The following is a 22,811-nucleotide window of genomic DNA, read 5'->3' on the forward strand; positions in this document are numbered from 1 at the left end:
CTTCCTCTCCCCCCATCCCCAGGCTTCAGAGACTTTCTTTACTAGAAAAGTCTAAGAGTTTGGGGGTGGGGAGGAGTTGGATAGGCAGAGAAGGAAAATGGCAGTACTGTTTACTTCCAAGCTCCTTTTCTTGACTTATAGGCTGAATCTAGTATCTTAACCTGTTGAGAAAGAGGAAGATCAATTTCTGGAATGTTTTCTGAGAACAACAATCGATTTCAGTTGTTGTGTTTTTCTCTGTGGTACACATGTGTGTATGTGCACATTTGTACACATGCATGCCTGTGCGTGTGCACACACACAGACACACCCATGGGCCAGCTCTGAAAAGACACTCCTCCCAAGCACGTCTGCAAAGTTCATGCTGAGTAAACTCAGCCTCCACTCACAGCAGCACAGCTACAGATTGCTTCTTATAGAGGCCAAGTTTCCTGGCAGCAATGCTTTAGTTCTTGGAAAAGGAAGTTCTGCTCCAAATGTTAGCTGCTTACTTTGTTTGGCTTGGGCTTCTGAAGCTCATCTTTGGTGTGACACTCTTTGAAGGCCAAGAAAGGGCTGTCATTTCAGGGGATGGTGGGTAATAGGACTCACTCCTTTTGTGTCTCTGAGAACAGAGGCAAATGCCTCTACCTCGATTTTCCCATGACAGAGATAATTTGATCTTTCCAAATCTGTTCACATTGATACAATTCAGCCATGTAAATCACCAGGTATTCAAGCTCTCTGGGCTAAAAACAAACTGTAACTAATGTTAACAGAATCAGGCAAAGGAGTCCCCTTTCCCTGGTACCCTATAGAAAAGTGAGTGTGGCTTGGAGAAATGCTTGAATACAAAAATCCAAGCCTAAGTAATTAATACAATTTATTTTTATTGTACAAGCTGTCACAACCTGCTTATTCAAAAATAGCAGCTTCCCAGTACATTTGCTGAGTATTTGTGTGTGTGCATGTGTATACTGTGTTTATAGATACATAAAATCAGTGGGTATATATATACATATATTTATATATATACATACATATGAATTAAGACATTTTTTCTGAAGAGCTTAACATTCTCATTTCTTCTACATTTTAGGGATCTGGCCGAGAGGCCAGAGGAAGCCATTCGTTTCCTCATCTAGTCAGTCATCTACTTGGCATTTGCTAAGGTTCACTCCATATGACATCTTAGAGCATGGGACTAGTACTTGGAACACAGCTGCTTTCAGAGCCTGTGACTTCTTGTGTGCCTCTCCTGTTTCTCAGCAACACTGGCATAGGGCCTGGGATACCAGGTCTGGGGATCTCAGGGACTCTTAGCACTTTAAGACACATGTGTTCCCAGGCCCTGGTGTGTTCTTCTAGTGCCAGAAAGATGTTTCATGCTTTGCTGACTTTGTATAAAGTCTGTTTGTAGCTGTTTTGACAGAATCTCAGCGTATAACTGAGGGTGGGGACATTAGCCAAGCTGCATTATAGGAGGACAAAACTGCCATGCAAAGTGTCCAAAATCATTAAGCCTGCATTTTTATTATTGGGAGTAATATCAATCCTCCTATTTTCCTATTTTCATTTCTTGTCCTGTGCTAGCTCCATCCTGTTTGGACTGCTCCTCCCATATGTAAACTAAGAAGAATCAAGCATTCTTTGCAACAAATACACACGATGCTCAAAAATATCCAGGAGCATGCAATTTCCAAAGTTTCCTCCACCTGGAATGCTCTTCATGCTAAAATCCTGTCTGACAATACCAGCATCTCTGGCCTGCACTCATCCCTTCCTGGAACTCCAAGTGCATTTACCCTCTGTTACCACTACTTGGCTGCCTGAATTGTTAGTTGAAAATATTAGGTCTACTTAGCTAATTCTTCCTCAGGAAATTAAAGACTCCCATATGGCAGAGTCTGTGTCTTTTCTCTCTTCATATCCCGTATAACACCCAGCATAATGCTGGGCATATAGTGAGTATTCCATAAATAGTTGATGAATGACTAAAATAAGCAAGCAAACAAACAGACCAGAACGATAAGAAAGAAGGGACTGATTTCATAATCTCTCTGGCTTGCTATTTGAATTGCTGAATTATTATTATTTATTAAATATTTTTTAAATTCTGGCAATAAAAGGTAAGGATTTATTTTCTTTCTTTCTTTCTTTTTTTCTTGAGACAGAGTCTCGCTCTTGTTGCCCAGGCTGGAGTGCAATGGCGCAATCTTGGCTCACGGCAACCTCCGCCTCCCGGGTTTAACAGATTCTCCTGTCTCAGCCTCCTGAGTAGCTGGGATTACAGGCATGCACCCATGCCCGGCTAATTTTTGTATTTTTAGTAGAGACGGGGTTTTGCCATGTTGGCCAGGCTGGTCTCGAACTCCTGACCTCATGTGATCCACCTGCCTCAGCCTCCCAAAGTGCTGGGATTACAGGCATGAGCCACCGTGCCCGGCCAAAGATTTATTTTCAAGAATGAAACCAAGTAAGGATTCTGGGTCAATCTCACATGCTGAAAGCCAAAACCTCTAGCCGCTCCTGCTTTTTGACTCCGGGGTGCCCAGTATCTCCAAGCCTGTGAGCACAGGGCCTGGCTGGCCTGGCAGAGGGGTTTGAGTGGCATGAGCTACCTACTGGATGTGCCTGACTGTTTCCCCTTCTTCTTCCCCAGGCTTGTTAGAGTGCTGTGCAAGATGTCTGGTAGGGGCCCCCTTTGCTTCCCTGGTGGCCACTGGATTGTGTTTCTTTGGGGTGGCACTGTTCTGTGGCTGTGGACATGAAGCCCTCACTGGCACAGAAAAGCTAATTGAGACCTATTTCTCCAAAAACTACCAGGACTATGAGTATCTCATCAATGTGTAAGTACCTGCCCTCCCACACAGACCCATCTTTTTTTTCCCTCTCTCCATCCTGGAGATAGAGAACTCTTCAGTACCTTAGTAACTAGCAGGGGACTGGGGTGGAGCCAGACCGGATTCCCGAGTCTTCCCTCTGTGCAGATCTCTCCTGCTCCACATTCGAAGCCCATTCAGAAAGGAGAGGTCTGCCTGCCTGCCTGTCAGCCCCTCCCACCCCCACCCCCTTGTTTTCTTACACGTGTTCTGACTTCTGCTAGGTGTGGTTCATATTGCCCAAGTTGGAGCCTCCAGCGTAGTAGGTATGGAGAAGCCAAGGGAGGCACTAAGCCTCTCCTGTTCCTAGAACAAGTTAGGCTCCTGTTCCTTCACCCACCTTTCTTCTTGTCTAGCTCCCTACTCCTGTGAGTTAGCATGTCTGAAGGGTGGGGCAGGGAGAGTAGGTCCCTGGTTCTCCAGGTCCCAGGGTAAGCAAGGGCGGGAGGGGCATATGTTTCTGGTCACATACACCCTGTCTTCACTTATTTCAACAAAGATAAGGTGAAAGCATGCAGGAGGAACCTGGTGATTCCTCTAGAGAATCCCTAGCCTTGTTAAGGTGCTCGCTCTGGTGTATACCTCACTTATGTCGGGAAAGAAGCCAGGTCTTCAATTAATAAGATTCCCTGGTCTCATTTGTCTACCTGTTAATGCAGGATCCATGCCTTCCAGTATGTCATCTATGGAACTGCCTCTTTCTTCTTCCTTTATGGGGCCCTCCTGCTGGCTGAGGGCTTCTACACCACCGGCGCAGTCAGGCAGATCTTTGGCGACTACAAGACCACCATCTGCGGCAAGGGCCTGAGCGCAACGGTAACAGGGGGCCAGAAGGGGAGGGGTTCCAGAGGCCAACATCAAGCTCATTCTTTGGAGCGGGTGTGTCATTGTTTGGGAAAATGGCTAGGACATCCCGACAAGGTGATCATCCTCAGGATTTTGTGGCAATAACAAGGGGTGGGGGAAAATTGGGTGCGAGTCTGTGGCCTCGTCCCCACCCAAGGCTGGGTCCTCTCTAGGGGCCTGGCATTTGAGTGAGGAAGCGATGGCTGCAGCCGAACGAGAAGGTCAGGAAGAACGTGGTGCCCAGCTGGCTTAGCCTCACCTTTCAAAGGTTCCCTAAGCAAATTTCTTCTCAAAACAGAAAGCATGAGTTTTGTGGGATGCTTTGTACAATCAGACCATTTCTAAGCCATCTGTTGGTATCCCTTTGTTCCCTTCCTAGTAGGGACCACAAGAGTGGATCTAACTGGACAAGAGTCTAAAATGCTGCTCACGTGATTGAGACTTGGGCACCTGATCTGAGAGGGAGGATTGATAATAAAAATTAAATAATTGACTCCAAGGTGAAATTTACAATATTCTGGGATCCTGCACTGTTGGAGGTCCCAGAGGGAATTGGAGTAAATCTGCATGTTGAATGTTTTATTGCCTGAGGGTTATCCATGCTTTGAGTGAGGTGCACATTTGTTTTCAGTCTCTGGAGTTAAAGATCCTTTGGCGGCTGAACATGTGTGGGTTCCAGCAATGTCTTTTTGTGGCCAGCAGTTAGCTTAGAAAGGTTTTGTATCTGAAATTTTAATCTCCTATTGGCTTTGTTCAATGACTAGGGAACAAAAATGTTCCTGTGGCAAGGAACATTTTCTAAGCTCAGCCTAAGGCACAAAATGGCACGACTTTCTTTCAAGATCTGTTTTGATTTCTTTACACCTTATCTGCCCAAAAACATCCTCTGAAGCCTCTCTAACCCAGGGATCCTCCTCACTCCTCCCCTACCCATTCCCCCCACCCTCCGTCATACTGGGGCCACTTCTCTAGTATATACTGCCAATTACCCTTGGCAGAGGTGCCCTGCTCACTAATTTCATTTGAGGGAGAGCCCTGGAACCTGGTTTTAATGTCTGGTACATGCCACTCCAGGATCTCCCAGTTTGTGTTTCTACATCTGCAGGCTGATGCTGATTTCTAACCACCTCATGTCAATCATTTTAGTTTGTGGGCATCACCTATGCCCTGACCGTTGTGTGGCTCCTGGTGTTTGCCTGCTCTGCTGTGCCTGTGTACATTTACTTCAACACCTGGACCACCTGCCAGTCTATTGCCTTCCCCAGCAAGACCTCTGCCAGTATAGGCAGTCTCTGTGCTGATGCCAGAATGTATGGTGAGTTAGGGTACGGGTGCTTTGGCTCTCCTACCCACTATGGAAGCACTATATATTTGGTTATTTTCCTAGTGTAAGGAGGGTGGTGATTATGAGAAAAATATAAGATGATGAATGATTGGGTCTTAGTTTATTAATCCTTCCCTACTGAAACCAGAGAGGTTTCTTCCCCGGGAAGGGAACTTGGAAGTGGTGGGAGTTTTCTTGGCCATTCACATTGGCCTACTCTAGTTGACTGCTGTTCACAACCCCAAAGCAGCACATTTCAATAACAAACACAAGGTTTCACCGCTGTTCAATACCACCTTCTCTTTTTTGTAAACCTGTAGAAAAGAGGATCCTGATTGTTGGTAGAATCCAACTTTACAGCCAGGATAATTAGAGATGGAAGAAGGGCTCTGGGGGAAAGTCTCCATGTGGCCCCGTAACTCCATAAAGCTTACCCTGCTTGCTTTTTGTGTCTTACTTAGGTGTTCTCCCATGGAATGCTTTCCCTGGCAAGGTTTGTGGCTCCAACCTTCTGTCCATCTGCAAAACAGCTGAGGTGAGTGGGTTATTTGGGTTATTTTACAAGGGAGTAGCTAATACCATACAAATTACACCCATGACCTTCAATTTTAAGGACTGAAAGTTTCCCTTTGCTGGATTTTGAATTAGCCGATTGCCTTCTACAACATGTTGGCTAAGTATGCCTGAGCCAATGAGCATAGAAGGTAAAACACCTGTTTTCTCTAGAGTTGCATAGAAAGACTTCCTTTCCAACCCTTCCCCTCTTAAAAGAGAAGTTTGTAGCTTTAGGTAAAGATAGAGCCTAATGGCAAAATCCCCCACATGAAAATTTTCATTCCTTTAGTTAAAAACCATATCAAGAAAATGGGCTGTGCACAGAGGCATTCATAGGTTTTATAAAAACATTTTCAATTTGGAACTTCTTTATCTCAAATGAGAGGTAAAATAAAGACATTTGAAAGGGAAAGCACTCTATTGAGAACAGATATTATATACAAATGAGGCAGGGGAATAAAAGTAAATCCTGGGGAGACAGGCAGTAAATTATTTCTTTGACAGCAAAATGTTGACTTTAAATTTTGGGCCCCTGGGCACAACTGTAGGGAACCAGTTAATTATTTTGGAGTACTGTACTATTTCATGACTATTCTGTGTTCTGGGTGTTAATGGGCCAGGTGCTATGGTGTACACTGAAGACTGGGAGGCCCACATTTAGGGAAGTGAAAACTTAGTTAGAGATGTGGAATTAGCACACAAGAAAGATATCAACACATTCAGAAAGCTGTATTCATGATTTACAGTGGAGCATATTACTGCTGTTGCAAGAAACAGTTCTTCCTCTTTCATTTTCCTGCAGTTCCAAATGACCTTCCACCTGTTTATTGCTGCATTTGTGGGGGCTGCAGCTACACTGGTTTCCCTGGTGAGTTGACTTTGAATGATCTTGGCAAGTAAATAGGCCTGAGATAGTGTGGGTACAGCTATTCTGAAAGGCAAGAAGGTAGACTGCTTCCATCCTTGAAATGCTGGAGAGAAGCTTCTGGGAAGATAGCAAAGGGTAGAGGCTCCGTACTTCTACTTGCATTGGCAAGGCAGAAAGACATCACAAATTAGATAGGAACAAGAAAAGTGGTATGAGGAAAGAGGTAAGAGATTCATAGACATGAATGATAATATTTAGTATTTATAGAACATGTAATGTTGCCAAGTACTTTGTAGTCATAAATTATGGTTAATTCTCAATACATTTTGATCAGATCAGTGACAAAACACTGAAACATCACGAAACATGACTTGCTATAGCCTGGAATTCTATATACTATCAATATGAATCCACTTTGGATACTCTCCAGTGGATTTAGTTACTCATATGGAAATACTGGGAGGACCTCCTAACATTATTAGAATTGTTATGATTATAATACAATGCTAAGTCCCAGGTCTTGCTGATAGTGCTATAGTGCCCTGTGAATGTAGTGTGCTCATTGTGCAGATTAAAAACCTAAGGCACTGAAGGGTGAAGTGATTTATCTGAAGTTATTTTATAAGCAGTGATCAGACAAGATGAGCTCACAGAACTCCTGGCCCCTACTGCTGAGGTTTCCATACAGAGTCAAGTAATTTCTCACCTTGTAAAATGAATTGATTCATTAACCAGGGGAGAGCTCTACTGCATGATGTGGCTGTGTGTCTACAGCAAGCACCCTATGACTCTAAGTCACTCGGACATGTGGCAAAGCCCAAATATTGTTCACTTCCCTGAGGAAAACTCAGTGCTAGATCAAACAGAGGTGTGGAATAAATCTTTATGATTTGATTCTCTGGGCATGGGCCATGAGACCCATGATGCCTCAGAGACATCGGACTTCCAGTCAAGTGTATATGGAGAAAGCCAAGCCTGGGATGTACTGCTTTTTGCAGAGCACGGGTTTTTCCCTTATTTAGTTATGATTTTATTTCTACCCTTCCTCATTCCCAAAGGGATTTGAGGAGGGAGTGCTTTCTTTTCTACTCTCATTCACATTCTCTCTTCTGTTCCCTACAGCTCACCTTCATGATTGCTGCCACTTACAACTTTGCCGTCCTTAAACTCATGGGCCGAGGCACCAAGTTCTGATCCCCCGTAGAAATCCCCCTTTCTCTAATAGCGAGGCTCTAACCACACAGCCTACAATGCTGCGTCTCCCATCTTAACTCTTTGCCTTTGCCACCAACTGGCCCTCTTCTTACTTGATGAGTGTAACAAGAAAGGAGAGTCTTGCAGTGATTAAGGTCTCTCTTTGGACTCTCCCCTCTTATGTACCTCTTTTAGTCATTTTGCTTCATAGCTGGTTCCTGCTAGAAATGGGAAATGCCTAAGAAGATGACTTCCCAACTGCAAGTCACAAAGGAATGGAGGCTCTAATTGAATTTTCAAGCATCTCCTGAGGATCAGAAAGTAATTTCTTCTCAAAGGGTACTTCCACTGATGGAAACAAAGTGGAAGGAAAGATGCTCAGGTACAGAGAAGGAATGTCTTTGGTCCTCTTGCCATCTATAGGGGCCAAATATATTCTCTTTGGTGTACAAAACAGAATTCATTCTGGTCTCTCTATTACCACTGAAGATAGAAGAAAAAAGAATGTCAGAAAAACAATAAGAGCGTTTGCCCAAATCTGTCTATTGCAGCTGGGAGAAGGGGGTCAAAGCAAGGATCTTTCACCCACAGAAAGAGAGCACTGACCCTGATGGCGATGGACTACTGAAGCCCTAACTCAGCCAACCTTACTTATAGCATAAGGGAGCGTAGAATCTGTGTAGACGAAGGGGGCATCTGGCCTTACACCTCGTTAGGGAAGAGAAACAGGGTGTTGTCAGCATCTTCTCACTCCCTTCTCCTTGATAACAGCTACCATGACAACCCTGTGGTTTCCAAGGAGCTGAGAATAGAAGGAAACTAGCTTACATGAAAACAGACTGGCCTGAGGAGCAGCAATTGCTGGTGGCTAATGGTGTAACCTGAGATGGCCCTCTGGTAGACACAGGATAGATAACTCTTTGGATAGCGTGTCTTTTTTTCTGTTAATTAGTTGTGTACTCTGGCCTCTGTCATATCTTCACAATGGTGCTCATTTCATGGGGTATTATCCATTCAGTCATTGTAGGTGATTTGAAGGTCTTGATTTGTTTTAGAATGATGCACATTTCATGTATTCCAGTTTGTTTATTACTTATTTGGGGTTGCATCAGAAATGTCTGGAGAATAATTCTTTGATTATGACTGTTTTTTAAACTAGGAAAATTGGACATTAAGCATCACAAATGATATTAAAAATTGGCTAGTTGAATCTATTGGGATTTTCTACAAGTATTCTGCCTTTGCAGAAACAGATTTGGTGAATTTGAATCTCAATTTGAGTAATCTGATCGTTCTTTCTAGCTAATGGAAAATGATTTTACTTAGCAATGTTATCTTGGTGTGTTAAGAGTTAGGTTTAACATAAAGGTTATTTTCTCCTGATATAGATCACATAACAGAATGCACCAGTCATCAGCTATTCAGTTGGCAAGCTTCCAGGAAAAAGGACAGGTAGAAAGAGTTTGAGACCTGAATAGCTCCCAGATTTCAGTCTTTTCCTGTTTTTGTTAACTTTGGGTTAAAAAAAAAGTCTGATTGGTTTTAATTGAAGGAAAGATTTGTACTACAGCTCTTTTGTTGTAAAGAGTTGTGTTGTTCTTTTCCCCCAAAGTGGTTTCAGCAATATTTAAGGAGATGTAAGAGCTTTACAAAAAGACACTTGATACTTGTTTTCAAACCAGTATACAAGATAAGCTTCCAGGCTGCATAGAGGGAGGAGAGGGAAAATGTTTTGTAAGAAACCAATCAAGATAAAGGACAGTGAAGTAATCCGTACCTTGTGTTTTGTTTTGATTTAATAACATAACAAATAACCAACCCTTCCCTGAAAACCTCACATGCATACATACACATATATACACACACAAAGAGAGTTAATCAACTGAAAGTGTTTCCTTCATTTCTGATATAGAATTGCAATTTTAACACACATAAAGGATAAACTTTTAGAAACTTATCTTACAAAGTGTATTTTATAAAATTAAAGAAAATAAAATTAAGAATGTTCTCAATCAAACATCGTGTCCTTTGAGTGAATTGTTCTATTTGACTTCACAATAGAAACTTAATAATCGTACCTTGTTCAAGGAGCTCATTCATTTTTCAGGTCCTCCAAGTCATTCTCATAACGTTTCTCTGAAATAAATAGTATATGAATAGATTACTTCTACTTTTGTAGTTGAAGACACTAAGAAATAGAAGCAAAGTAATTTGCCCAAAGAAATCCAATAAGTACATGTCTGAGCTTGTGTTAAAACGCAGATATTGAAACCAATTTATTGCCTACTTAAAGGTTTCTTTTCTCTTCGAAGTTGGGTTTCAGAATGTTCAGAGTCAACTATGGTTACTTTGTCAATACCTTAGTGGTGCCCCAGTCCCCGGTGCATTTAGATTTAAGTTATTGTTACCTTCTCTTTAAATTGTTTGGATATTCCAGTAATGATCCCTTAGTAATTCATACGTGACTAATATTTAGTTTTATTTGGATAGTACTGGATGGAAGGTTTAGTACTTAAAGGACAGAGCAGGTATGGAAAGGGCAACGTAAATGTAAACAGGCTGTGGCAGGGCAGTACTAAAATAAATTAGTGACACCTACCACCCTGGATGGCCAGCCTACTAGCCCACCGGGGACATAGCATTAAAGCCCTTTCACAACCCTAGGTTAGAATTTGGCACCCTTGGACAGCACTCTGATGACCAGCTTAAAGAAAGCTGTCTTAAAATCATTTCATTGCCCCATAGTTGCAGCTGGCAAATGATTGGAGAGAAAGGAATCTTTAGTTGGAGGGATGACAAGTCAGTCATCAGTTAAGGAGCTCCATTCAAAAGCAGTTTCAATTTAATTTCCTGATTTCTGCTTAACCACAATTAATATTCTGCAAGCGAGTCTGGTTGAACGACTTTAAGACATAAAGAATAAAAATATGACAGGGACTTATTTTAAGACACTGCAAACAAGGACACAGCACCATATTTTGGAGAATTGATTCAGGGTTCTACAGAGTGATTGTATTTTTGCCTCAGAGGAACCGAAAGCCAGTTCCCAAGAAAGCTATGTTTTCCATCTGCCCTTATTTGGCTCTGCCCTCTGGGATGAATCTATAGATGGAGTTTCTAGGCTCTCAGAAGCTGAGAGCATCTCCAGTCTATCAATTGAACCCATTGTTCTTAGCTCTCCCACACACCATAAACCTCCTTTTTTCTAACTGAAAGAGCTCTCTTTGTGCTGAGATCAGCCGAAGATCAAGATGCAGCAGTATAAACAAGAAACATTTTCTTACAGCACCAGTTGTATTGCTTTTCCTATCTTCAGGGTCAGTACTGAGTGCAGTTATGCAGGACGTGGAAGCTGCAGCTTTGTCCAGAGCAACATTCGTTCATTCCTTAATTCGTTCTGTGAACATTCATTGAGAAACTACTAAGTATTGTATTAAACCCCAGGAAGTTCAAGTTTGGGGGCAGTGTGGGTAGAAAGGTGATCAAGACCAGATCTTACACTCAAGGATCTCTCTCAGATTCAGCCATAGCAGACAGGTCTTCCAGGGTAAACTGGAGTGGAGGCAAGGAGTGTGCAAAAGGCAGTCTGACTGGCTGACTCCAGTGGGCATCTGAATTCTCCCCTCAGTATGTGGGAGGGGTGGGTGTTAAGGGCCTTGACTTCACGTGGCTCTGGGTTTTTAGGGCACGGATACAAACAAAACTTCAATTTAGAGTCCTGACAACTTGTGACTTGCTCTTTCTGTGTCACCCTGCTTCTTGCCTTACATGTGACAGCATTTATGCACACACTGGCACAATGCATGTGCGTGTTTCCACCCACTCAATCATTTGGGGAGTCAGAGGGCACATGAATCAAGATTGATATAAACACAAGCTATTCACTCTGGCCTTTTGTCTCTATCCAGGCTAAGTCTGAGAAGCCAAGGAAGGGTAATGTAAGATATAACATATCAAAACTGCACTTGTATCCCCTAAATTTATAAAACAACAACAAAAAAGATACCAAGTCTTTCTCTGTTTGGATTTCCTTAACTGTGAACACAGGTAGTGTGGCTATTTTGACATTAACAGTTAACTTCATGAATATTAAGTAACAAATAAAAGAAATACTCATTATTATATTTACGAAATCAATATTTGGCCATTCGTACATCAATAAGCAGGTAAGGACTTCAAGTCAATATTTATATATCGGGAAAGATTTTCCTCATTCACTCACTTGTTTGAAAGACGCAAACATACTCTTCATTATATTTGTTGTCCCACAAAGTTTGGTGTCTATGTGCTCCTGTTCTGAGACTCCTTGAATTGATTGACTTTATTCTAAAGGAAAATATCAGATAAGGTAACGAGTGTTCTACTGATTATGGATCAGTCCAAAGAAATCCAGTCTTAACATTTTACTCAAACTCTCAAAAAATATTTATTTGATAAATTATCTGTGCCAAGTATTATGCTAAGTGTTTGTGGTATAGCAGTCAATAAAAGAGATACAGTCTCAGCCCTCATGGAGCTCAACTAAAGACAGAAAGGGGTAGGCAGGGAGACAGGGAGCATGGTGAAGAATGAGGCTAACATCCTTCCACAGAAACAGTGGAAAAGATAGAATCAGGGAGAAACTTGCACAGTCCCATGAGAAACAAAGAGTCATGTTAAAAAAAAAAGATACAGACATGCAAGTCTGTATTTAGATAAATGCAATGGTATTTAAGATTGAAAAACATTAAATAGGCTTGGACTGTTTTGCCCCCCAATGTGGAAAGTCACCCAGCTCTAGGTTCCAAAGGAACTAGCTTCATGGATCTTCTATATATTATGTGAAACCCTATCTTTCAAGCATCAAAGGGGCAAAATACAAAGCTGATTCTGAGGGTTACAATATTAAAACCAAACAAGCTAACTGATATTTGAAAGTGTATAGATGGTTTTAATTCTAGTTGATGATGAATTCACATGTAGACCAACTTTAAAAAACAACAGGGAAATGTGGCTCTTGCAATCAAAGCTTCCTTCCATGTCCCCAACATGTACCAGATAGAAATTTGGTGAAATCTCATTTGACTTAAAATACTAAATCAGCCCACATTATCCCAAAAAAAGTGAACAGAAACATAAAAATTATCCTATATGCAGATGATATTATCACAAGCTCAGAGTGGTCTTAGCAAATAAATGGCTCAGCTAATTACTGCTAGGAAGAAAGTATACATATCAGCTTTCCTAAAAAAAAAATTTGTCATTTTCAGTAGATGTTCCTACCTTCTTGTTGGTGAATAGTGTGAATAATTCCATAAAGCAGGTACCTCAGGATATATTCTGCAGCTGGCTTATCTGAAAGGACAAAAGTAAATTACATTTCTCAAAGCCAGGTAATATATGGGTGCTTATGGAATTTCTGCACATGTGTTGTTGTTTGTTTGTCTTTAATGGCTTAGTGGGTTGCAACTACTTTAAAATGTTTCCAGGATAAAAAATTTTAAGTCATGCTTCATGCCCTATTTGTCTTGGTGTTAAAGAAGATTCAAAATAATTGTCTGGGCAGGGCATGGTGGCTCATGCCTGTAATCCCAGCACTTTGGGAGGCCAAAGAGGGCATATCACTTGAGCTTGAGGTCAGGAGTTCAAGACCAGTCTGGCCAACATCGCAAAACTAAAAATACAAAAATTAGCCAGGCATGGTGGTTCAAGCCTATAATTCCAGCTACTCAGGAGGCTGAGGAACAAGAATGCTTGAACCTGGGAGGCAGAGGTTGCAGTGTGCCGAGATTGTGCCACTGCACTCCAGTCTGGGCAACAGAGGGAGACCCTGTCTCAAAAATAATAATAATAATAATTGCCTGAAGATAATCTTGGCCCAGACTGTAAGCAGCCTTGCCTCCAACAATAATAGCTGCACTTTATCAAGCACTGTATCTGCAAAGTACTTTACACATCTCATTTCATCCTCACATCAGTCTTATGAGGCAGAAGCAACTATTATCCTTCAGTTCCATGCTGGAGCATGTGGCCTTGTTGGTCACATCAGTTTACACATGAGCATGTTAATCCTATCCTAACTCAGCTGACTGGCAAAGCTGCAGAGATTAGCTGAATCCCGGTATTTGTCAGGGAGCAGAACCACTATCATTGTAGCTCAGTATTGTGAACAAAAGTTCTCTGAAAAGGGGCCACAAAGCGAGACACCGCCTCTACAAAAAAAAAAAAAAAAAAAAAAAAAGTACTCCAGCATGGTACCTAGTGCCTGTAGTCCCAACTACTCTGGAGGCTGAGGTGGGAGTATAGCTATAGCCCCAGAGGCTGCGGGTGCAGTGAGCTGTGATTGCACTATTACACTCCGTCCTGGGCAACAGAGTGAGACCCTGTCTTGAATAAAAAATAAAACAAACAAAATTATTAAAAATAAAAAGGAATTTGGAGGAAAGAGACCTTTTTTTTTTTTTTTGAAACAGAGTCTCACTCTGTTGCCCAGGCTATAGTGCAGTGGCACTGTCTCGGTTCACTACAGCCTTGACCTCCTGGGCTCAAGTGATCCTCTCACCTCAGCCTCCAGAGTAGCTGGGACTACAGGTGACTGCCACCATGCTCAGTGCTAATTTAAAAAAAATTTTTTGTAGAGACGTGGTTTTGCCATGTTGCCCAGGCTGTCTCGAATTCCTGGCCCACCCCAACCTCCCAAAGAGCTGGGATTACAGGCGTGAGCCACTGCTCCCAGCCCCAAGGAAAGAGACTTTATTCCAGAGAACAGTTTGGACACCAGAGACACACAGCCTTAGGTGTAAAATGAAGGTGTGCTCCAGAGAGCAAAGCTAGGGTTATACTTTTACAGCAAAAGTTTATGCAAATGAAGTATTCAAACTCACCTAGTTCTGATTGGTTGATAGAACTGAGCCCTGATTGGTCAAGGCAACTGAGCCCTGATTGGTTGAGGCAGCTAAGCCATGATTGGTCAAGGCAGATGATCTCAGATTGGTTGGTTCAGGTGAGCTCTGGAAGTCCCAAAGTTAAACAGAGGTGTGGGTTTTGGAGGAACTTGAGACCTCTGACCGATAGTTGGCAGATGGCCACTTGGCTCTATTTAAAATTTAGGCCCAGTTAGCCACTCAGGATCCATTTTGGAGCACTGCCTATTTCAGGTTCACATTTGTTCATAGTACCTGCCAAAAACTCCATTGAGAGAAGCAGTGGTTAAGTGGGGATAACCTGAAGGAAGTGTACTCCATTCATTCCCCAGTCATCTGCAAATATTTTTTATTGTGCAATACTATGAGTAAAACATGTTGGAGCCCACATCCCCACGCCATGACCTTGCTGCTCTAAGTGTGGTCTTAGAACAAGGAGCATCAGGATCACCCGGGAGCTAGTTAGAAATGCAGAATCTCAGCCTGATCTACACCCACTGAATCAGAAACTGCACTTTAACAAGATCCCAGGACGATTTGTATACATATTAAAATTTGAGCAGATTTGCTGTGTGTAATTATATAAAATGTACTAAAATATATATTAAACATATGCTTTAAATATTGACATTATATTCATGTACTGCTGTTCTAATATACACATTACAAAGCATGGAAAACAACATTTAAAAGTATAAGATAAATATGAAGTAATATTTTAAAATATGTTTTATTTGATAATATATACTTACACAATTTATATCTTATTTGAAACATGATATTATTAATATTTGAGTGAGAACAATGTGACTGAATATGCCTCATTAATTTTGAAATCATGGTTTAACATTTTAGAATACTGAGTTCAGTTTAAACTGCCCTTGGCTCGAATGGATGTTACAGCTGAAAATAATAACTTACAAAGATTCATAGATGTAAATGGATGCAGTATGACATTGGCAGTGTTCAATAAATTACGTTAAATTTTCAGCCTCACTTTGCAGTTATGCAAAGATTTTTGTTGAAATTTGACTATCAAATTTTCACTCTCCCTGCCATCATTTAGTGGCCCTTGCAAACTACAATTTTTTTTTTTTTTTTGAGATGGAGTCTCGCTCTGTCACCCAGGCTGGAGTGTAGGGGTGCGATCTCGGCTCACTGCAACCTCCGCCTCCCAGGTTCAAACAATTCTCTTGCCTCAGTCTCCTGAGTAGCTAGGATTACAGGCATGCACCACCACACCCGGCTAATTTTTTATTTTTAGTAGAGACGGGGTTTCACCATGTTGGCCAGGCTGGTCTCAAACTCCCAATCTCGTGATTTGCCCGCCTTAGCCTCCCAAAGTGCTGGGATTACAAGCGTGAGCCACCGAGCCTGACCCAAACTAAAATATTTTTACAAATGAGTTCAAGCTATTAAAGTAGGTTGTTTTAGGCAAGTTAAGCATGCCCTGTTACTTTAAATATATACATATATAATCTTATACTTTTAAGTGTTCTGTTTTTCATGCCTTATATGTGTATATTAGAACAGCAGTACATGAATATAATGTCAATATTTAAAGCATATGTTTAATATATATATTTTAATACATTTTATATAATTACACACAGCAAATCTGCTCAAATTTATATATATATAGGGAAAAGAAGTGACACACATAGTTTTCAGCAACAAAGTCACAAGCTGATGAAGGTATCTCCGCATATCTGTTTTCAAATTCTCTCTGTATGGCATATTTCCTTTGAAAGGCACTTACTTTCTCACTGATTGTTAAAAAGGCATATTTCCTTGACAAATCAGCAGAGTGAGAACACTTATTTAATATTTATTGATAGTTCGAATGGATCATGTTGCAATCACCACAGAGTGCACACACATCTCACATTAGAGGTCATACTGTGTAGAAGTTTCTCCAAAACATTTTGAGGATGGAAATCTCTTTCTAAGGTGATAAGTTTTTCAGGCCTCTACCATAACAGGTGGAGGGAATTACCCATTGGTTGAGAAAACATTTAAAATATACAACCAATTCAATAACACTGTTTGAAAATTTTTTCTTACAGAAAATTTCAAACATACACAAAAGTAAAGAGAGTCCTTAAATGCAAAGAGCCTCATGCAACCATTACTCAGCTTCAGTAATGATCAATATTGAGTAACATTTTAAAATGAGTTTGTATTCTGTTGATGTCCACACAGATGAAGACATATCATTCGTTCATTTTACTGACAATCCTTGGTGTTCAGATGGATGCGGGGCGGGGGACTCCTTGCAGCAACACCTGCATTTTCTACTCTACCCCCAAGAGGACAGAGGACAAAGCTTGGGGATTGCTCTACTTTAGAGTCTAAAACATCTTCCTGATTTATGCCAGACCAATAGGTAGCAACATAATACTTGAATTGCTTCACAGTGGCCATCTTGGAATTATTTTTACTAAATTGCTCTGTTTTGTGATGTCAGTGACCTATATTAAGGACCATTTTTTAAAAGCCGTCCTATGCAACAGTGGCTATGTTTACTATGGTCATGTTTTTGTGGGTGTCATTCATTATACTATATTTATCCAGAAGGCTACAGGGGACATATTTCTCTTCAGTCTAGTATCAAAATCAGTTGTGCTTTATTTGAGTGTTGAAGTAAGAGCAGACTGTTATTATGATTCCTGATGTTGTGTTTTGGATTTCTTTTGGTGGGATGGGGGCAGAACACATTCATTGCTTTAGTAATTTAATCTTGCTGAGTTGTTGAAACCAAGTGAAGTTTCCAAAACCACCTCTTACTTTGTTGGGTTCTTTTTCTTTCTCTTTCCCCTCTCTTTTCTGTGGAAATGTGAAAGGAGGTCAGAATTGAAAGAAGGAGAAAGAAAACAGTTCTAGGTTTCTTCTTCCCTCACCCTCATTTCAAACTCTAGAATTCAGAAAACCTTAAAACACTGGACTTAGATGTGGTTTTGTCAGTAAGTTAATAGATGGATTCAAGTATGGTGAATTAACATCTTCTCTCAATCAGATCTGTATACTCCAGCCCTAATAAGAACTCTAAGCTCTTTACTCATTTTAATATATCTGCGTGAGAGACCTTGTCTGGCAAAAACTTGGAGAAATAGGTATAAATTTGACTTTAAATGGCTCCATGTCAAAAGCTTTTACCTTCACAGGTAAGAAAGGCTTTTGATATCGTTCACTATCTTTTTTCCCCACAGTAAAAGCCTAGGGTAGCTCATTTCTAGGGCTGTTTTCAATATGCTGGGACAACTCCAATTGTTTCAAAGAGTATTAGGAAAATGATACAAATAAGACTTTAATGCAGTTCAATTTTAAATGCATATACCATACACCTTTAGGAAAAGAGAATGAGATAAACTAAAATAAAAGAAGTGATAATTTTCAATTCTAAAGTATTTGGGGATTATTGCTTTAAAACAGGGTTACCACAAGCATAGATCCATTGTAAGCTCTGCCTCATTCTCTCCCCTTCTGTCTTCCTGGGCTTACAGTGGAGTATGATGATGTCTCCAGGACTAGGTTTTCTGTTACTGTGGACACTCATGACCCCTCCTCCACAGTGTTCCAGCACCCCATTCTCCTAGTCTGAGTACCCACCTTGTTTACCATTTATAGTAGGGTTGTCCCCACTTCAGATCACTTTACACTTATTGCTCCAGTCCCCTCCTAGGAGTGTGGCTCCTAGGCTCCTATCATTTGGTCCCACCACTTTCCCAGGTATACTGTTCCTGCCAAGTGGTGACAGGCCACCTAAAGACCACGGCCTGATGTTCGCTAGGTTTGTTTGTCATTGGGCCTAGCATCTGCACTCTGTCCACCTTACTGAGTGTGAATAAATTATTGTTTCACCAGAAGATCCTGAGATCCTGGAACTGACAACCTGGGAATCTAACAATGGCAAACAATATGACTTTGATTATGTACCAGCATTGTTGTTTGTACTTTGCAGATATTAACTCATAAAAGCCTCATAACAATCCAGAGATGAGCACTATTATTATCATCATTCTAATTTTAAAGATGAAGCAACTGAGGCACAGATAGATTAAGTGCGTTACCCAAAGTTACAGGCTGGTAAGTGGTAGAACTATGTTTTAAACTTAGGTAGTCACATTCCAGAGTCTCTTTACTTAACCACTGCTCTATGGTTCTCCCAGCACAGGGATACATCCTATCACAGGGGAGGAAGTCTTTAATATGAAAGAAAACATTTTATATAACAAACTGTCCTGTTTGTTGTCCTGGGAGAGGGGCATGTCAAGGACAAAATGAGATTAATGAGAACAGAACACTGAGGGCCAGAACAGGCTAATCAGAACTTGGAACACCTAGTCTCTACCATGAGGGGAGTCAATGCCACTGTGAAACTTATGTAACCACTAAATACGGAACAAATTTTATCAAGAAATTAACGGTTAAAAAGTACATAATACATAAACACCAGTGGATAACTTACAAAGATACCAGCATGTTTAAGGACAATATTAAATAGATCGAAGTGGGTGCCTGAGGTGAGAGAGGAAAATAGGGGTAGGGATGATAGAAGAAGAAAGAGAGAGAGAGAGAGAGAAAGAGAGAGAGAGACAGAGAGAGAGAGAGAAAAAAAAGGGGGGGGGGAGAGAGAGAGAGAGAGGCGGGGGTGAAGATAGAGAGAGAGGGACCTTGCCTGAAATGATAATGAAAATATACTAAGAACTCAGAAATACGATCAACTCAATTCTCAGCCACCTGAGGTCCAAATTAAACAAACAAATGATTGACCTGGAATGGCATCCTTTGCTCTTGAGGGCACTGATAATTTTTCTAGTTGGATACATAGAGTTTCTGATACATATTAAGGGTAAGCAGGACTACAGTTTAGGAAGTGGCTACATAGGAATGAACCTTGATGTAGCCTTTGCTTTACTGGGAAATGACTAGGTTATTCTTTGCCTCTGCTTTTCTTTGCAGTTACATGTGAAAATAAACTCATATCACCAGCTATCAGTGTGATAGGTTACTTTTTTACAACTTTATGGTTATATAATTCATATACAATTGACCCATTTAAAGTGTGCAATCCAATGAGTTTTATTAATAGTATGCTCACAGAGTTGTGCAACTATGACCACAACCAATCTTAGAACATTTTCATCACCCCCAAATGAAGATCCATACCCACTAGCAATGATTCCCTATTCTTTCACCCCCACACCCCCAACACTAGGCAATCACTAATCCACCTTCTGTCTCTGTGGATTTGTCTGTTCTGGGCAGTTCATATAAATAGCATCATATACTATGTGGTCTTTTGTGACTGGCTTCCTTCCTTTAACATAATATTTTTGAGGTTCATTCATGTTGTAGCATGTATCAGTACTTTGTTCCATTTTATTGTCAAATAATATATATTTCAATTGCTGAATAATATATATTCGATTGCATGGGTATGACACGTTTTGTTTATCTATTCTTCAGTTAATGAGCATTTGGGGTTTATCTGTTTCTTTGCTATTATAATAGTGCTGCAACAAACATTCCTGTGCAAGTTCTTGTGTGAACATATGTTTTCAATTCTAATGGATTTATGCCTAGGAGTAGAATTGCTGAGACATATGATAATTTTATGTTTAACTTTTTGAGGAACAATCAGACTGTTTTCCATAGTGGCTGCAACATTCTACATTTCCAATAACAATGTATGAAGGTTGTAATTTCTCCACATCCTTGTCAACACTTGTTATTATCTGGCTTTTTAATTATAGCCATCCTACTGGGTATGAAGTGAAATCTCATTATGGTTTTGTTTTGCATTTCCCTGATGACTAATGATGTTAAACATCTTTTCATGTACTTATGGTCCATTTGTATATCTTTAGAGAAATGTCTATGAGATATTTTGCCAATTTTAAAATTGTTTGTCTATTATTGTGTTATGAGTACTTTACATATTTTTATTTACTTATTTATTTTTGAGACTGAGTCTCACTCTGTCGCCCAGGCTGGAGTGTGTGGCATGATCTCAGCTCACTGCAACCTCCGACTCCCTGGTTCAGGTAATTCTCCTGCCTCAGCTTCCTGAGTAGATGGGATTACACGCACGTGCCACCACGCCCAGCTAATTTTTGTATTTTTAGTAGAGACGGAGTTTTACCATGTTGGCCAGGATGGCCTCCATCTCCTCATCTCGTGATCCACCCTCCTCAGACTCCCAAAGTGCTGGGATTACAGGCGTGAGCCACCGCGTTTGGCCTACTTTACATATTTTAGCTACCAGTTCCTTGTCAGATACATGATTTTCAAATATTTTCTCCCATTCTGTGTGTTGTCTTAACTTTCTTGATGGTGGCTTTGAAGCAAAAAAGTATTTAACTTAGATCAAGTCAAATTTATCTATTTTTTCTTTTGTCGCTCTTGTTTTTGCTATCATATCTAAGAAATCATTGCCTAATCTAAGGTCACACAGATTTTTACCTATATTTTCTTCTAAGAGTTTTATAGTTTTAGCACTTACCTTTACATCTATAATTCATTTTGAGTTAATTTTTGTTTATACTGTGAGGCAGGAGTCCAATTTCGTTGTTTTCGATGTGGATATTCAGGCATCCCAGCACATTTGTTGAAAAGATTATTCTTTCCCCCATTAAATTATCCTGGCAGTCTTTTTGAAAATAGATTCACCATAAATGTAAGGGTTTATTTCTGGGTTCTCAATTCTATCCCATTGACCTATGTGTCTATTATTATGTCATTATTACACTGTCTTGATTACTGTAGTTTTGTAGTAAGTTTTGAAATCAACAAATGTCAGTCCTCCAACTTTATTCTTTTCCGAGTTTGTATTAGCTATTCTGAGCTCCTTGCACTTCCATATCAATTTCAACATCAATTTCAGCATCAGCTTGTCAGTTTTTACAAACAAAACAAGACAAAACAAAACAGCTTGGATTTTGCCAGGGATTATATTGATTCTATAGATCAATTTGGGGAATATTGCCACCTTAACAATATTGAGCCTTTCAATTCATGAAAACAGGACACCTTTCCGTTTATTTAGGTCTTATTTAACTTATTTCAATGAAGTTTTGTCATTTTCTGTGTACAACTCTTGCACTTTTTTGTTAATTTTTTTCTAAGTATTTTTGATGCTATTATAAATGAAATTATGTTTTTAATTTTCTTTTTGGATTGCTTATTGCTAGTGTATAGAAATATGACTGATTTTTGTGTGTTGATCTTGTGTCCCGCTGAACTCATTTATTAGCTCTAATAGATTTTTGGGGCTTCTTTATAATTTTTTAATATATAAAATCACATCATCTGTGAATAGAGATTATCTCACATCTTCCTTTCCACTTTGGAGGCCTCTTGTATATTGCTTCTGCCTAATTGACCTGGTTAGAACTTCCATTACAATGTTAAATAAAAGTGAAGAGAGTGGACATCTTGTCTTTTTCTTGATCATAGAAGGAAAGCTTGCAGTCTTTCCCCATTAAGTAGAATGTTAACTGCAGATTTTTCATAAGTGCCCTTTATGAGGTTAAGGAAATTCCCTGTATTCCTAGTCTGTTGAGTGTTTTCTTTTATCAAGAAAGGGTGTTCAATTTTGTCATCTATTAAGATGATTATACATTTTTCCCCTTATTCTAATAATATGGTGTATTCTATTGACTGACTTTCATATGTGAACCAGGTTTGCATTTCTGTGATAAGTCCTAGTTGGTCATGGTGTATGATCCTTTTTATATGTTGCCTGACTCAGTTTTCTACTACTTTATTGAGGATGTTTGCATCTATATTTGTGAAGGTTGTTGGTCTGTGTTTTTCTTTTCTCGTTTTCTCTTTTACCTGGCTTTGGTATCAGCAGAGTAATGGTCTCATAGAATGAGTTGGGAAATGTTTCCTCTATTATTGGAAGAATTTGTGAAGAACTGGTGTAAAAGCCTGGTGGAATTCACCAGTTAAGCTGTCTGGTCCTGGCCTTTGTGGGAGGTTTTTCTCATTATTAATTTAATCTCTAAAATTTTCTGTTTCCTCTTCAGTCAGGCTTGGCAGTGTGTGCCTTTCTAGAAATGTGTTTATTTCATCTAAATTATTTAATTTGTTTACTAGGTTTTTTTAAAAATAATTTTCTTTATAATTAAAAAAATTCTTTAAGGTGATACTTTATTTCTGATTTTTGTAAGTCAACTGTTCTCTCTTTTCTTGGTAGGTCTAGCTAAATTTTGTTGATCTTTTCAAAGAACCAACTTTTGATTTTGTTGATTTTC

The 22,811-nt window shown here is 40.1% G+C and overlaps 1 protein-coding gene and 1 long non-coding RNA gene across 7 annotated transcripts in view; one reads left to right on the forward strand and one right to left on the reverse strand.

Moving 5' to 3' along the window:
• PLP1 (proteolipid protein 1) overlaps positions 1-9,665 on the forward strand; it is a 50,602-nt gene extending 40,937 nt beyond the window's left edge. For 3 of the 6 annotated variants that reach the window (XM_055376812.2, XM_055376816.2, XM_055376811.1), the window contains exons 3-8: positions 2,642-2,828; positions 3,521-3,782; positions 4,854-5,022; positions 5,493-5,566; positions 6,389-6,454; positions 7,577-9,665. In XM_055376812.2, coding sequence (XP_055232787.1) covers positions 2,642-2,828; positions 3,521-3,782; positions 4,854-5,022; positions 5,493-5,566; positions 6,389-6,454; positions 7,577-7,648 — 830 coding nt within the window. In that variant the 3' untranslated portion in view covers positions 7,649-9,665. The remainder of the gene's footprint in view (positions 1-2,641; positions 2,829-3,520; positions 3,783-4,853; positions 5,023-5,492; positions 5,567-6,388; positions 6,455-7,576) is intronic. The other 3 variants (XM_055376821.2, XM_055376823.1, XM_055376822.1) reach the window with 1 other exon arrangement.
• The window catches only part of LOC129530129 (uncharacterized), a 126,411-nt gene that overhangs the window by 6,729 nt on the left and 96,871 nt on the right, over positions 1-22,811 (reverse strand). The window contains exons 2-5 of the long non-coding RNA XR_008675675.2: positions 12,911-12,982; positions 11,871-11,974; positions 10,933-11,045; positions 9,727-9,784 (exon numbers count right to left, since the gene is read on the reverse strand). This is a non-coding gene — a long non-coding RNA (uncharacterized lncRNA). The remainder of the gene's footprint in view (positions 1-9,726; positions 9,785-10,932; positions 11,046-11,870; positions 11,975-12,910; positions 12,983-22,811) is intronic.

This window comes from Gorilla gorilla, chromosome X, assembly GCF_029281585.2.
Source record: "Gorilla gorilla gorilla isolate KB3781 chromosome X, NHGRI_mGorGor1-v2.1_pri, whole genome shotgun sequence".
NCBI classification, from domain to species: domain Eukaryota; kingdom Metazoa; phylum Chordata; class Mammalia; order Primates; family Hominidae; genus Gorilla; species Gorilla gorilla.